The sequence below is a fragment of the Eptatretus burgeri genome, chromosome 13 (assembly GCF_056783735.1).
Source record: "Eptatretus burgeri isolate ZD-2024b chromosome 13, Ebu_testis_v1, whole genome shotgun sequence".
Taxonomy (NCBI): domain Eukaryota; kingdom Metazoa; phylum Chordata; class Myxini; order Myxiniformes; family Myxinidae; genus Eptatretus; species Eptatretus burgeri.
This window is the reverse complement of record NC_140973.1, coordinates 76327829-76341099: the sequence shown is the minus strand read 5'-3', so window position 1 is coordinate 76341099 and position 13271 is coordinate 76327829. Positions and strand designations below refer to the sequence as shown.

At 43.0% G+C, this 13271-nt stretch overlaps 1 protein-coding gene across 4 annotated transcripts in view; it reads left to right on the top strand.

Moving 5' to 3' along the window:
* The window catches only part of LOC147014829 (plexin-B3-like), a 154849-nt gene that overhangs the window by 90439 nt on the left and 51139 nt on the right, over positions 1–13271 (top strand). For all 4 annotated transcript variants that reach the window (XM_085853156.1, XM_085853159.1, XM_085853158.1 and 1 more), the window contains 5 exons: positions 578–686; positions 1152–1338; positions 3386–3494; positions 4147–4240; positions 12789–12926. In XM_085853156.1, the coding sequence (XP_085709282.1) occupies positions 578–686; positions 1152–1338; positions 3386–3494; positions 4147–4240; positions 12789–12926 (637 nt within the window). The remainder of the gene's footprint in view (positions 1–577; positions 687–1151; positions 1339–3385; positions 3495–4146; positions 4241–12788; positions 12927–13271) is intronic.

The following is a 13271-nucleotide window of genomic DNA, read 5'->3' as shown; positions in this document are numbered from 1 at the left end:
TCTGGTGTTCTTATTTTTTTGTGTGCAGCAAAAGGCTGCAGGGTAGTATCATTGGCTGAGATTGTGGTTGTGCTGTAGGTCAGGGCAAGAATTTGGGATTTGTTCAAGGTGCCGGAAAAAGCTCACCTACTATTCACAAAGGACACTGGGATCTTTAACATCCATCAACTAGTGCCAGCAGACAGGACGGCCATTTACCGTCCATTTGAGGGACGGCACACACATTGGTGAATCGCCCTGCCTGTGAAACACCGGGATGACAGTTTCTAGATCGGCTGAGATTCTAACCCTGGCTAGACAGTTGAAAGGCAAGTGGCTGTAGGCCATCCTGCCAGCCCTGGTATATCTGATCCATCATCACAATGAACATGTTCAGACCTTATATTAGTGCAAATTGAAGGATACATTTCAAAATCAAGGGTGCCGTTACCTTTTGATAAACCACAGTTGTGTGGTTACCTAGCCAAGCTCAGGTCAAATTGAAAGTACCATTTGGCATGAGCAAGATGCAATTTGTCTATGTTTTTTTTGTTTTTTTTTGTCATCTTTCAATATGTTTCACCATGTTGCCTTCCAGTTGTACACGGAAAAGGGACTGCTCAGCCAAGGCCAACCATTGGCTGCGAAGCCTCGAGCACACTGACTGTCCATCAGTGTCTTCTCTCAAACCAAGATATCTTAGCTATGTAAGTTTTTGAAGGTGATTGTCTCTCCGTAAACTCATTTACCAACAGGATATGCCCTTTGACCCTAAACAGTGAAGTGTTATTGTCATTGATCAAAGCCTTCATGTTTGAAAAGTGAATTGGTGTTATTTGATGTACAATGGCATGTATCGTTGGTTATTTGTTGCACAGACATGACAGCCTTCTCCCAGTTGGTGGTTTTCCACTTCTTGTTTTTGCTTCATAAATAGTAAATGTCAAAGTGAACACAAATCTGTAAAGAAAAACCTTGAGATTTGGGGGGTGGGGGTTCTTTACTGGGCATGTGTCGGCAATTTATTATATTTATGACTGTAAAGGGTGTGGAGTGGATGCCAAACTGAAATTTTCTTGCAATGGAATGTTTAACAATTTTTGTTAAAGTAAATAAATTCCTTTGGTTGTAAATATATGGCTCTCTATGTCTTAAACCCCATCCCTCCAAAGCAAAGCACTGCGAACCCCCAATCAGTGGTTGTGACCCTAAGCAGTCTGCCTGAATTGAGTGATGGTGATGAGGTTACCTGTCGCATTGGGAAGCTCTACATAAATGCTTCAACAACTTTATTGCCTGAAGTTACCTGTCCCGAGTCACTTTCGAGCAAGGACCTTCCAATACTTCCACCTGGATCTGGTACCACTTTACATCCTATTCCTATCAAATGTATACCCAGAGTAATGGATATAGCTAGCTTTCGATTTTGTTTTGCAAAAACTTTTCTCGAATAAATTTAGATTTTGTTATTTGATTCCATTGTGTTGCACCCTCAGCACATTTGGGCTGAGAACAATACCCTCGGCGCAGGTAGTATTGGAGTTCTGGGACACCCAATGTTTTTATGTCAATTTCACTGTACCCCCTGGCCACATCCTAAATTTGCATAAACTATAAAATTAATTTCACAAGGCCTCATGAAATACCACCTCCATTAAAGGATCGCAGCATTCCTTTCGTTGCCATTATCACCAAAAATACAAAAATAAATTACTATCCTCAATCAAATAGCTCACAAAAACCACAACAGTCAGAAAGCCAACTTAATCCTCTCAATTCATATTTTCAAGTGTTTGTGTGTTTGTTTGTGTGCGTGTACGTTATTATTTCACAGCCAAACCATAGCACCTAGAGGCCCCAAATTTTTGGTGTAGGTACTTCAGAATCTGGGCAAGGTTTAAAGCTGGCAAGGCAAGAATCTGGGCGGTCCTGCTGTCCATTTTGAGGCTACCAAATGTTGCTATGAAGTGTCTATTGGGATGTGGGGTCAGACAGTGCTACAGACGGCCCACAGGCAAAAGGTAGCCATCATGAAGCCAATAACTCCATAGATTTTCAATGTCGTACACATCGACGTCACAAAACCACCGCCAAGAACAGCTCACTCAGCCGGGCAGCGCTAGGTATTACCCCCCCCCCCCCCACCCCACTCCCCGGCTGGTTCCCAACTAATAATAAAAAAGACAACTTTATTTCGAAGAAAAATCATTCATTTTTAAAATTCTAAACAAATTTATTTTATGTATACTACATATAACAATGATAATGACGACGAAACGTTTGAACAAGAGAACAAAAGATCACAATGAGAGAAGGAAATTGTAGAATGTGAGGAACCATGGATTAAAAAAAGAAATGTATATATTGAAGAGGAAAATGAAGAGTTTTAAAGAAGAGAACATGCAGATAAAATATTCACAACTCAAACTTGAGAGGTATATATTCATAACTAGTGGGGCAACTTAGCTAAATATAGCATAACAATTGTGCATTTTGTGAGGAAAGCACCAAATTTGGCACACTAGTAGCCTAACATATTATGAACAGATTTGGATATTGGGCCATCTCAAATACAGCCGCTGATGGCTGTGGCAGCCATTTTCCACTGGCATCAAAAATTTTGAGATGGCCCAAGATCCAAATCTGTTTATAATATGATAGGCTACTTGTGTGCCAAATTTGGTGCTTTCCTCACAAAATGCACAATTGTTCTGCTAAGTTGCCCCACTAAACCCCCCCCAGGAAGGATTTGTGTAAAAACGCATTCAAAATGGTATTTTAAAAATACTAATAAAAACAAGCACTGTTAAAACGCTTCCAAAAAACTTTTTCCCACCTTGTATATAACGGCAAAGGGATGAACCTTCAAATTCCTCCATTGCAGCATCTGTGATAAAGATGGAAGAAAACGTTTTTTCAATAATTTAAAAACACCTCATGCACAAACAGATACTACTCTTGCCTGGGAAATATAAATTCCTTCAAATCATCTTCATTGCCCCCATTTACTTCTTTAAGGTAAAGAACAACAACCTCAGCAATCAAATTTACCTCTTCATGGTAAATGCAGAACAATACCCTCAGCATACCGGATGTAGAACAATACTCTCAGCATACCCGGTGTAGAACAACACCCTCAGCATACCCGGTGTAGAACAATACTCTCAGCATACCCGGTGTAGAACAACACCCTCAGCATACCGGGTGTAGAGCAACACCCTCAGCATGCCGGAATCTAAAACAGTGCCTCCAGAGCACACCAGGTATATAACAACAGCTCTGGAGTATACCATGCGTATAACAGCACCCACGGCACACCGGGTCTAGAACAGCAATGCTGTAACACATTATTGAGTGTTTTGGTAAAAGTGTAATCGGTCCTCATTTTTCATCATTACTCCTGCAGACCATGTTGACGTGAATGTCACAGTCCTGCTCAGAGGTGTCGCGATCGTCACGACACTGTTAACCTACTACAACTGCAAAGCATCAGTGGTTTCTGAAGAAGTAAACCCGTATGTCAACCAGCACCACACTGTAGTACAGTACTGTATTTACACTTTCAAACCGCCACTCTTCCCTTGCGAGAATATTCCACGTCCTTATCCAGTTTTGATGAAGGTCCTTGTTTTCAGAGAGAGACAGAGACAGACACACAAATCTATGCAACGATGCTTACCATAATTTCTTAATTAGTGGCTTTTCTTTTGTTCTTTTCATCTTTGTTGATATTTGTTTCTGAATGAACTGTCGGTGCCTTCTAAACATATCGGGTATGTTGTAGCAATGGTATAACGGATGGTGTGTCCATCTGTCTCCTCCATCCAACTTAGTTGTCCCCCTTCTTAAATACTGTCTTTTCGGCATTGCAATTCGATTCTCTGAGAATGTTTAAAAACCTCGACAAAACCACTTCCTCGTCACTGCATAACGAACAAAGCAACTCTCTTTGCTAAAGATGGAGCGATGAGGGCACACGAGATGGAGCCCCAATGCGACACGCGGAACCTACTCAAATTATCACAAACAAATCTATTGCCACAAGGCTGAAATGAGGAAGGCTTCTGTGAGGGTGGCGGTGTTGTAAAACTATAAACTTTCAAGCTGGGGTAGAGAATGTGAAAGTGAAATAATTGGATGGTTATGGCATTTTCTATCATCATGCAGGTGCCGTCGCTGTGTGGGAAAACTGTGGAGTTGTAATTGGTGTGTGAAAAGTCACCATTGCACACACCTGAGTACATGTTCGGCTGATGACCAGGTTCGGCTGTTATTTAAAATCTTTTTTTTTTCCTCTTTATCTGTTTTTTAACGTCTTCTTGTTGGACAGATGCATGAAAGAACATTGTTCAATTGAGACTCGGATACAATTTTTGTGTAAAACGTGACGTAATATATATATATATATATATATATATATATATATATATATATATATATATATATATATATATATATATATATATATATATATTTTGTGACGTTCACGGGACTTGAACAGTCCCGCCAACGTAGAATGAGCCAAAACGATGGAGGCGGTTTATTTATTTATTACCCAAAGATGGCGGTTTCAATCGCTCTACCGCAAACAGGACGAGGAAGGTGGCACAAGTCGCTTTTCACTGAGTTGATAACGTTTATTCCTATAACCAGAAATAACAAGACTCGGCAAGAATAGGGATCCGGGGCGATTCGACGGGATGGTGTGGGATCGGGCGTGGGGAAACACAGACAATTCCAATGAATATACAAATCTCAAACCCTCTAAGGCGCCAGGTACACACACACACACACACACACACACACACACACACACACACACACACACACACACACACACACACACACACACACACACACACACACACACACACACACACAAAACGTAGCTATTCCTGGTGGTCAGGCTGGCCCGTGGTGTGGACGCAACAGTCCCTGGATTGGCGTCGGACGAGCTGGCCTTGCTCTCGTCAGGGGGGCAGGAGACACGTGGTGCTGTCGACCTCCTGGTCCTGGCCCAAGTCCGCTCACAGCCGCCAGGGAACCAGTTCTGGCGCCAAGTTGCGAGCAGGAGAGGGAGGCAGGTCCGCCCGCCGTTCGACCCCGTACCCCCGCCGCCAACCAAGGTGAGGCACGAGGCTCAGGAAGGCCTCGAGACACGATGAAAAACAAGATCGAATCAGCGCAACAACAAGCACGCTTCCAGCACAACAACCTCCACCCCAAAAAACGGTCTTTCTGTCCCGATCTTCTTCCTCTTCCTTTTCGACCCCGAACAGAGCCTTTTTATCCTCCCGTCCTCGTCACTTCCAATCGAGCCGTTTTATTGGCCCTGTGCCATCGCCTTCCGCCAATCGTGATCACGGGGCGGAGCCATCCGCAGCACTGTCCTGTGACGTCACGGCAAGCCTCCAGAGAATACTAAAAGGGGTTTACGCAGACACACTTACCCTATCCCGTGTCCCTATCTAATTAGGTGACAATTATCATTTCCCCCTTGAAGAAATGGACATTTACGAGACAACTTATCACCACTGAATTGCTCCTTATTACATCGAGATCCTGGTACACTCGAACAGCATGGCATACCTAATTAAACATCCTAATTACCCTTTGAATGCATACCCCCCCCCCCTCAAACGTAACACTGCCCCCTCCTCTGGTAACGCAGCTCCTGCAAGGTATATCACAGGCGCTACCGTACCAGCCTTAACACTTACTGACTCACACCTAATTAACCTAACGAAATAAAGTAGGAGGGGCAATGGGCAGCGAGTCGCAGCTAATTTACCTATCCTGCTTAATGTACTACCCCCTTATGGCCTTATCCTCGCCTAAACAATCGTTCATTTTTTTATTTTATTTTATCACATGAGAGCACTGAGCGAAGTTGCACTCCATCCTCTGGATCATCGCTCTTGCCCAACACTCTTCCAGTGATCTGGGGAGGGGAAACAAAAGGTTCCACAAAAACACAACACTTATACTTTACATTCCTACTCTAAGCCTTAACGACACTATTCACAGGATATTTACACTTGACCGCCTCCCCCAGTGGATGCTAATAGACCCAGCGTTACCTGGGGAGCCAATTTTCAAATTTGCTTGCCCCAAAATTACGCGGACATCATGCCCTTGCTGCACATGTCAAGTTGTGCGGGATCGAGTGGGACTCACACATCTTCACAACACTCACACCATGGTCATCATCACATTTCTAGGTCATGGTCCCCATTTTAATGATGCAGGCTGAATCCCGTCATGGCCGTGGGGTGGGTTCCCACAAGATGATGGGGGCATCTCAGGTGCAACCATGCCCACAAGTAAGCTTTAGTCCAACCCGGACGTTTCTCCGCCCCGCTCCCTTTGATTCCCACCCCCCTGGTAGCCATCAGCTCTAATCCCGTACAACACTCTGGAAGGGGTCTCACTGGCTCCTCTGGCCTTTCCTGGGTCGCCAAGGTCCTACCCGCCTTGGTCGCCCAACCAGACCCTCTCACAGTTACCTCCAGACACTGTCACCATTAGCCACCAGGGGTGAATCTCCTTGAAGGGGGTCGCAATTCCTGCTCACCGTGAGCTTCAGCAATCCCTGTGGACAAGCACATCATCCCCACCCACAAAACCCACATGACTCCCCCACCCCATCGGCCTTACATGTGACACCTGCATTTCTAACACTTCACCGACCATGACCTTCCCTGTTACCACACCATGTCCAATAAAAAATCAATGTGTGCACCATACATTTCACTTCTTAACTTGAAACAACTCACACAGCACTTCTCACCCGATCCACGCACCAGCCATTGGACAGCCACTCGTGCCCGCTTTGTTACCAATTACCCATTGTCCCTATTGTCACTCTAAAACCCAGCAGCACTTACAAACCCATGCCAATTTTCCCACAATTCACTATTTTCACCAAAGGAGGGCACTTCGCCACAATCTCAGCAGCCGAGCATGGCCGTATATGCTCAGCCCAATCTAGTTTCCCCGACCCCCGACAGTGATCTCCGGACCCGACCTATGAAAGGGCATCTCGGATAGACCTGGTGATTCAGCAGGAGGATTCACCCTCTCCGAGTCTAAAAGTCTATTGGAGGGTCCCTCTATCGCCGGGTACCGGCAATATCGTTGCATGTGTCCTCTTCACCCGCACCGGAAACAACTCCCCATATAAGGCCCCCGTGAGTATCGGTGAAATGTCTCTTCCGGTTCCGGACCCCCTCGGCCATAATCAAATTGCTCTATTGGCTGGGCTGGACCCCGCCGCTTTGGCGCATCAACTACCAAATTACCCCTTATCAAACTTGACAGTTTCTGGCAAATTTCCTGAAACATTTGGGTCATGCCAATTTCTCCCAGCCCCCCTCCCTGATCCTGGATCTCCGCCTGTCGGATCGTCACCGATGGCCTCTCGGGCACCCGACCCAGCCGACTCCACGAGGCCAGCCTGGCCGCGCACTCGGCCGCTCGGTGCACGGTGGGTGGATCCTATAGCTCCACTAGCGCTCGGACCTCAGGGTCAGGAAGAGCAGCTAAAAATTTCTTGAGTGCCAGTCTGTCCCACGCCTCCACTGTAAGGTCCCTATACGCGATCCTGACTGATTGGTAAATGTCCTGTGCCAGCTCCTGCACTGTCTCACCCAGCTTTAATCTGCGGTGCTGGAGCTGGGCCCGCACCAGATCACAGTTCGCTGCGAACCCAAACCGACGGCTCAACGCCTCGCAAATGTGGGAGCTGGTCAACATCCCCTCCGCGATCACGTTTAACACATCTGCGGCTGGTCCCCGCAACGTTGCCACCAAATTCCCTGTACGTTCCCGCTCATTCCACCCGTTTAGTCGGGAAATGCACTCAAATTGCGTCAGAAAAGCTTCAACGCTCCCTGACCCGTCGAAATTTACCAGGGGGATCACTTTTACGGTGGCCCGCTTCTCAGTTTCTCCCTTGTCCGAATCCAGCGCAGGGATCAAACACCCTTGTGGCTGCGTATCCAATTTCGGAGCCCACTGTGGCCAAAGATGTTTTGTGGTGAGGGTCTCATGGGTCAATTTTGCCTCCTGTTCCAAACGTTGAATGGACCGATTTACCTCTTCCCACAGGATCTTCTGGACCCGCACAACCTCCTCCAAGGCTCCGTCGCGAGTTTGTAGCTGCTCCTCAACCAACCTGGACACTCTAATTACAAAAGACGGCTCTACCAGGCCTTTATCCAAGACTTCATCTTGGCTCATAATTTTATCTTGTTCGTCCAAACGAGCCTCCAATCCTTTTACCTCCTCCGCCAAATTCATCCCTTGCTTCCTCAGCTCTCCCCACTCTTCAACTTGCAGCTGCATACGAGCATCCACACAGGCACGATGACGTTCCAGGCTTTCATCCACTTTATCAACCCGAATGTTCGTTGCATCAATTTTATCTACCAATTTTTTCCGTATATTTTCCCCCTCCAATGTAATTTCTACCTTTGTTTCCTCCAATCTATCCTCGAATTTACTTTGTATTTCTCCCAATTTAACCTCCACACACTCCTGCATCTCAGTTTTCATTTTCTCCATCTTTTCCCCCAATTCATCCCTCATTAAATCAATCCGTGCACCCAACTGTACCCCCATTACCCCCAATTGATGTCATTTCTGCCCTCTGTGTCACGAATTGATTTGCCATTTGTACCGTCATGTCCGCTATTAAACGTTCCAACAGTGTCTGGATCGACATCGCACCGGTTTCCGGCGCTGCCGGCCCCGTTACGGGCGATGAAGCACGGTCCACGCTCAGAATGGGGGAGGTTCCAACCCTACCCCCGTCTCTCCCTTCTTCCCCCGACTCGCTACCAGACACGTGGCCTTCCTCCTCAAACATCTGCACATCCGCCATGGTGCAGAAGTCCCGTTTGCCGCCAATTAATTTAAATTTTAAAAATCCTGCCAAAATTTTCCCGCGCTCTTGCGCTTTTCTGTAGTAATTTTATATTCCAATTCGTGGCGAGAATTTAATCTTGGTATATTCTCCCGATACCAAATATAATTTAGAGGGGTTCGAACATCCCACTCCTGACACCAATGTGACGTTCACGGGACTTGAACAGTCCCGCCAACGTAGAATGAGCCGAAACGATGGAGGCGGTTTATTTATTTATTACCCAAAGATGGCGGTTTCAATCGCTCTACCGCAAACGGGACGAGGAAGGTGGCACAAGTCGCTTTTCACTGAGTTGATAACGTTTATTCCTATAACCAGAAATAACAAGACTCGGCAAGAAGAGGGATCCGGGGCGATTCGACGGGATGGTGTGGGATCGGGCGTGGGGAAACACAGACAATTCCAATGAATATACAAATCTCAAACCCTCTAAGGTGCCAGGTACACACACACACACACACACACACACACACACACACACACACACACACACACACACACACACACACACACACACACACACACACACACACACAACGTAGCTATTCCTGGTGGTCAGGCTGGCCCGTGGTGTGGACGCAACAGTCCCTGGATTGGCGTCGGACGAGCTGGCCTTGCTCTCGTCAGGGGGGCAGGAGACACCGTGGCGCTGTCGACCTCCTGGTCCTGGCCCAAGTCCGCTCACAGCCGCCAGGGAACCAGTTCTGGCGCCAAGTTGCGAGCAGGAGAGGGAGGCAGGTCCGCCCGCCATTCGACCCCGTACCCCCGCCGCCAACCAAGGTGAGGCACGAGGCTCAGGAAGGCCTCGAGACACGATGAAAAACAGGATCGAATCAGTGCAACAACAAGCACGCTTCCAGCACAACAACCTCCACCCCAAAAAACGGTCTTTCTGTCCCGATCTTCTTCCTCTTCCTTTTCGACCCCGAACAGAGCCTTTTTATCCTCCCGTCCTCGTCACTTCCAATCGAGCCGTTTTATTGGCCCTGTGCCATCGCCTTCCGCCAATTGTGATCACGGGGCGGAGCCATCCGCAGCACTGTCCTGTGACGTCACGGCAAGCCTCCAGAGAATACTAAAAGGGGTTTACGCAGACACACTTACCCTATCCCATGTCCCTATCTAATTAGGTGACAATTATCATTTCCCCCTTGAAGAAATGGACATTTACTAGACAACTTATCACCACTGAATTGCTACTTATTACATCGAGATCCTGGTACACTCGAACAGCATGGCATACCTAATTAAACATCCTAATTACCCTTTGAATGCATACCCCCCCCTCAAACGTAACTATATATATATATATATATATATATATATATATATATATATATATTTACATACTGTGTTTGTGTCTGTATATATATATATATATATATATATATATATATATATATATATATATATATATATATATATATATATATATATATAGTTATATACTGTGTTTGTGTCTGTATATGTGTGTATATATATATATATATATATATATATATATATATATATATATATATATATATATATATATATATATATATATATATATATAGTTATATACTGTGTTTGTGTCTGTATATGTGTATATATATATATATATATATATATATATATATATATATATATATATATATATATATATATATATAGTTATATACTGTGTTTGCGTCTGTATATGTATATATATGTATATGTATATATATATATATATATATATATATATATATATATATATATATATATATATATATATATATATATATACTGTGTTTGTGTCTGTATGTATGTACATATATATATATATATATATATATATATATATATATATATATATATATATATATATGTATATATATATATACTGTGTTTGCGTCTGTATATGTATATATATATATATATATATATATATATATATATATATATATATATATATATATATATATATATATATAGTTATATACTGTGTTTGCGTCTGTATATGTATATATATATATATATATACATATAGTTATATACTGTGTTTGTGTCTGTGTATATATATATATATATATATATATATATATATATATATATATATATATATATATATAGTAATATACTGTGTTTGCGTCTGTATATGTATGTACATATATATATATATATATATATATATATATATATATATATATATATATATATATATATATATATATATATATATATATATATATATATATATATATATATATATATATATATATATATATATATATATATATATATATATATATATATATATATATATATATATATATATATATATATATATATATATATATATATATAATTTATATAGTTATATACTGTGTTTCTGTCTATATATATATATATATATATATATATATATATATATATATATATATATATATATATATATATATATAGTTATATACTGTGTTTGCGTCTGTATATGTATGTATATATATATATATATATATATATATATATATATATATATATATATATATATATATATATATATACACTGTGTTTGTGTCTGTATATATATATATATATATATATATATATATATATATATATATATATATATATATATATATGTGTATTCTTTACATGGTCAAGGCTCGTGGAAGAGCTCGGACACAGAACAGATCAGGACACAACATAACAAAGGGAACAGCAGGAAAAGGGGGATGTTTTGTTTTTTGAAATTTTTGAGAACGGAGGGAAAATGGATTGAGCTGAGGGATCAGAAGCAACAATAATTGAAATAAAAGGAGCAAGAACAAGGCAAAAAACGGAGGGTAAGCACACTCGACCATCACAGATGGGCCCAATTTAACTAGGGAGATGAAATGAACGATTCGACACAGCAAGATACAAATTGACAAAACAAACAAACAAACAGCAAAACAGGAATAAAAACGAAACAACAAAACACAACATAAATGTTCGGGGGAACTTAGCTGGGAAGAATTGACGGGAGAGATCAGTACTCCAAGTGCATCGATACCCGAACCGGAGGAAATTTGGAATGTTACTAGAAATTGAAACATGGTAAATAATGTACTCCATTTTGAAGGGAAGTCCAAGAGAGCACAGTAAATAGCATGTATTGTTTTGCTCATTTATTTTTGTCTTCATTTAACCTGCTTGAGTTGGTATCGATTTTGTGCAAATTCTCAGAATCCCTGATTGCAAGCTTGTACAGCGGCTGTGTTGTGCTTGTACCATGGCGGCGTTGTTGTGATTGTACAGCGGCTGCGTTGGTGTGTTGCTGCACAGCCATGTTGATGTGCTGGTGTGTCGCTGCCATGGCTGTGTTGGTGTGTCATTGCGTGGCCGTGTTGGTGTGTCATTGCGTGGCCGTGTTGGTGTGTCATTGCGTGGCCGTGTTGGTGTGTCATTGCGTGGCCGTGTTGGTGTGTCGCTGTGTGGCCGTGTTGGTGTGTCGCTGTGTGGCCGTGTTGGTGTGTCATTGCGTGGCCGTGTTGGTGTGTTACTGCGTGGCCGTGTTGGTGTGTCATTGCGTGGCCGTGTTGGTGTGTCGCTGTGTGGCCGTGTTGGTGTGTCGCTGTGTGGCTGTGTTGGTGTGTCACAGCTGTGGCTGTGTTTGTGTGTGACTGCGTGGCCGTGTTGGTGTGTCGCTTCATGGCCATGTTAGTGTGTTGCTGCTATCACGATGTCGGTGTGTCGTTGCTGCGGCTATGTTAGTCTGTCAGTGCTGCGGCTGCATTTATGTGCCGGTGCAACTGCTACATTGTTCAGGTTGTGTTGCGGCTATGTTTGATGTGGTTGTGCTGTGGCTCCATTTGTTGTGGTTGTGCACTGTCTAAAGTGATGGTGAAATATTGATCTGATGTTTATTTCCTCCCAGCTTGTGCAGCATGGTCAACCAAGCCTTTGTCCGACAATTTCTAGAGTCCATGAAACTTCCACTCCTCATTACATTCCTGTTGGGATTCCATGGCATATTCAATTTGCTGTCATTAACCTTCACAATCCTCCTGCCACTGTGAGTGATTTAATCCAACTGTTTTTTTTTCTTTTGGAACAAGTATTTTTAAAGCAATGCCCTCCTACCCATGGCAACATGACCTTAGTGTATGGATGACAATCCAGACCACGGTTTGGCTGCATTGTTGCTCTTGATACTTTTTGGAAGCCCCCCCCCCCAAACATCCCCATTCCTTACTGGGTTATCTTGTCAAAAAAAAAAACCGAGCACATATTATGTAAAAACTGTGGAAGTTGATTCTATCTCCAACCCGATAATTTATCCCATACATGTGCATTGTGCTTTCTTTCTTTTTCCCATTACACCCTATCTTGTCCTAAGCTCTCCTTCCTTTCCTTCCCT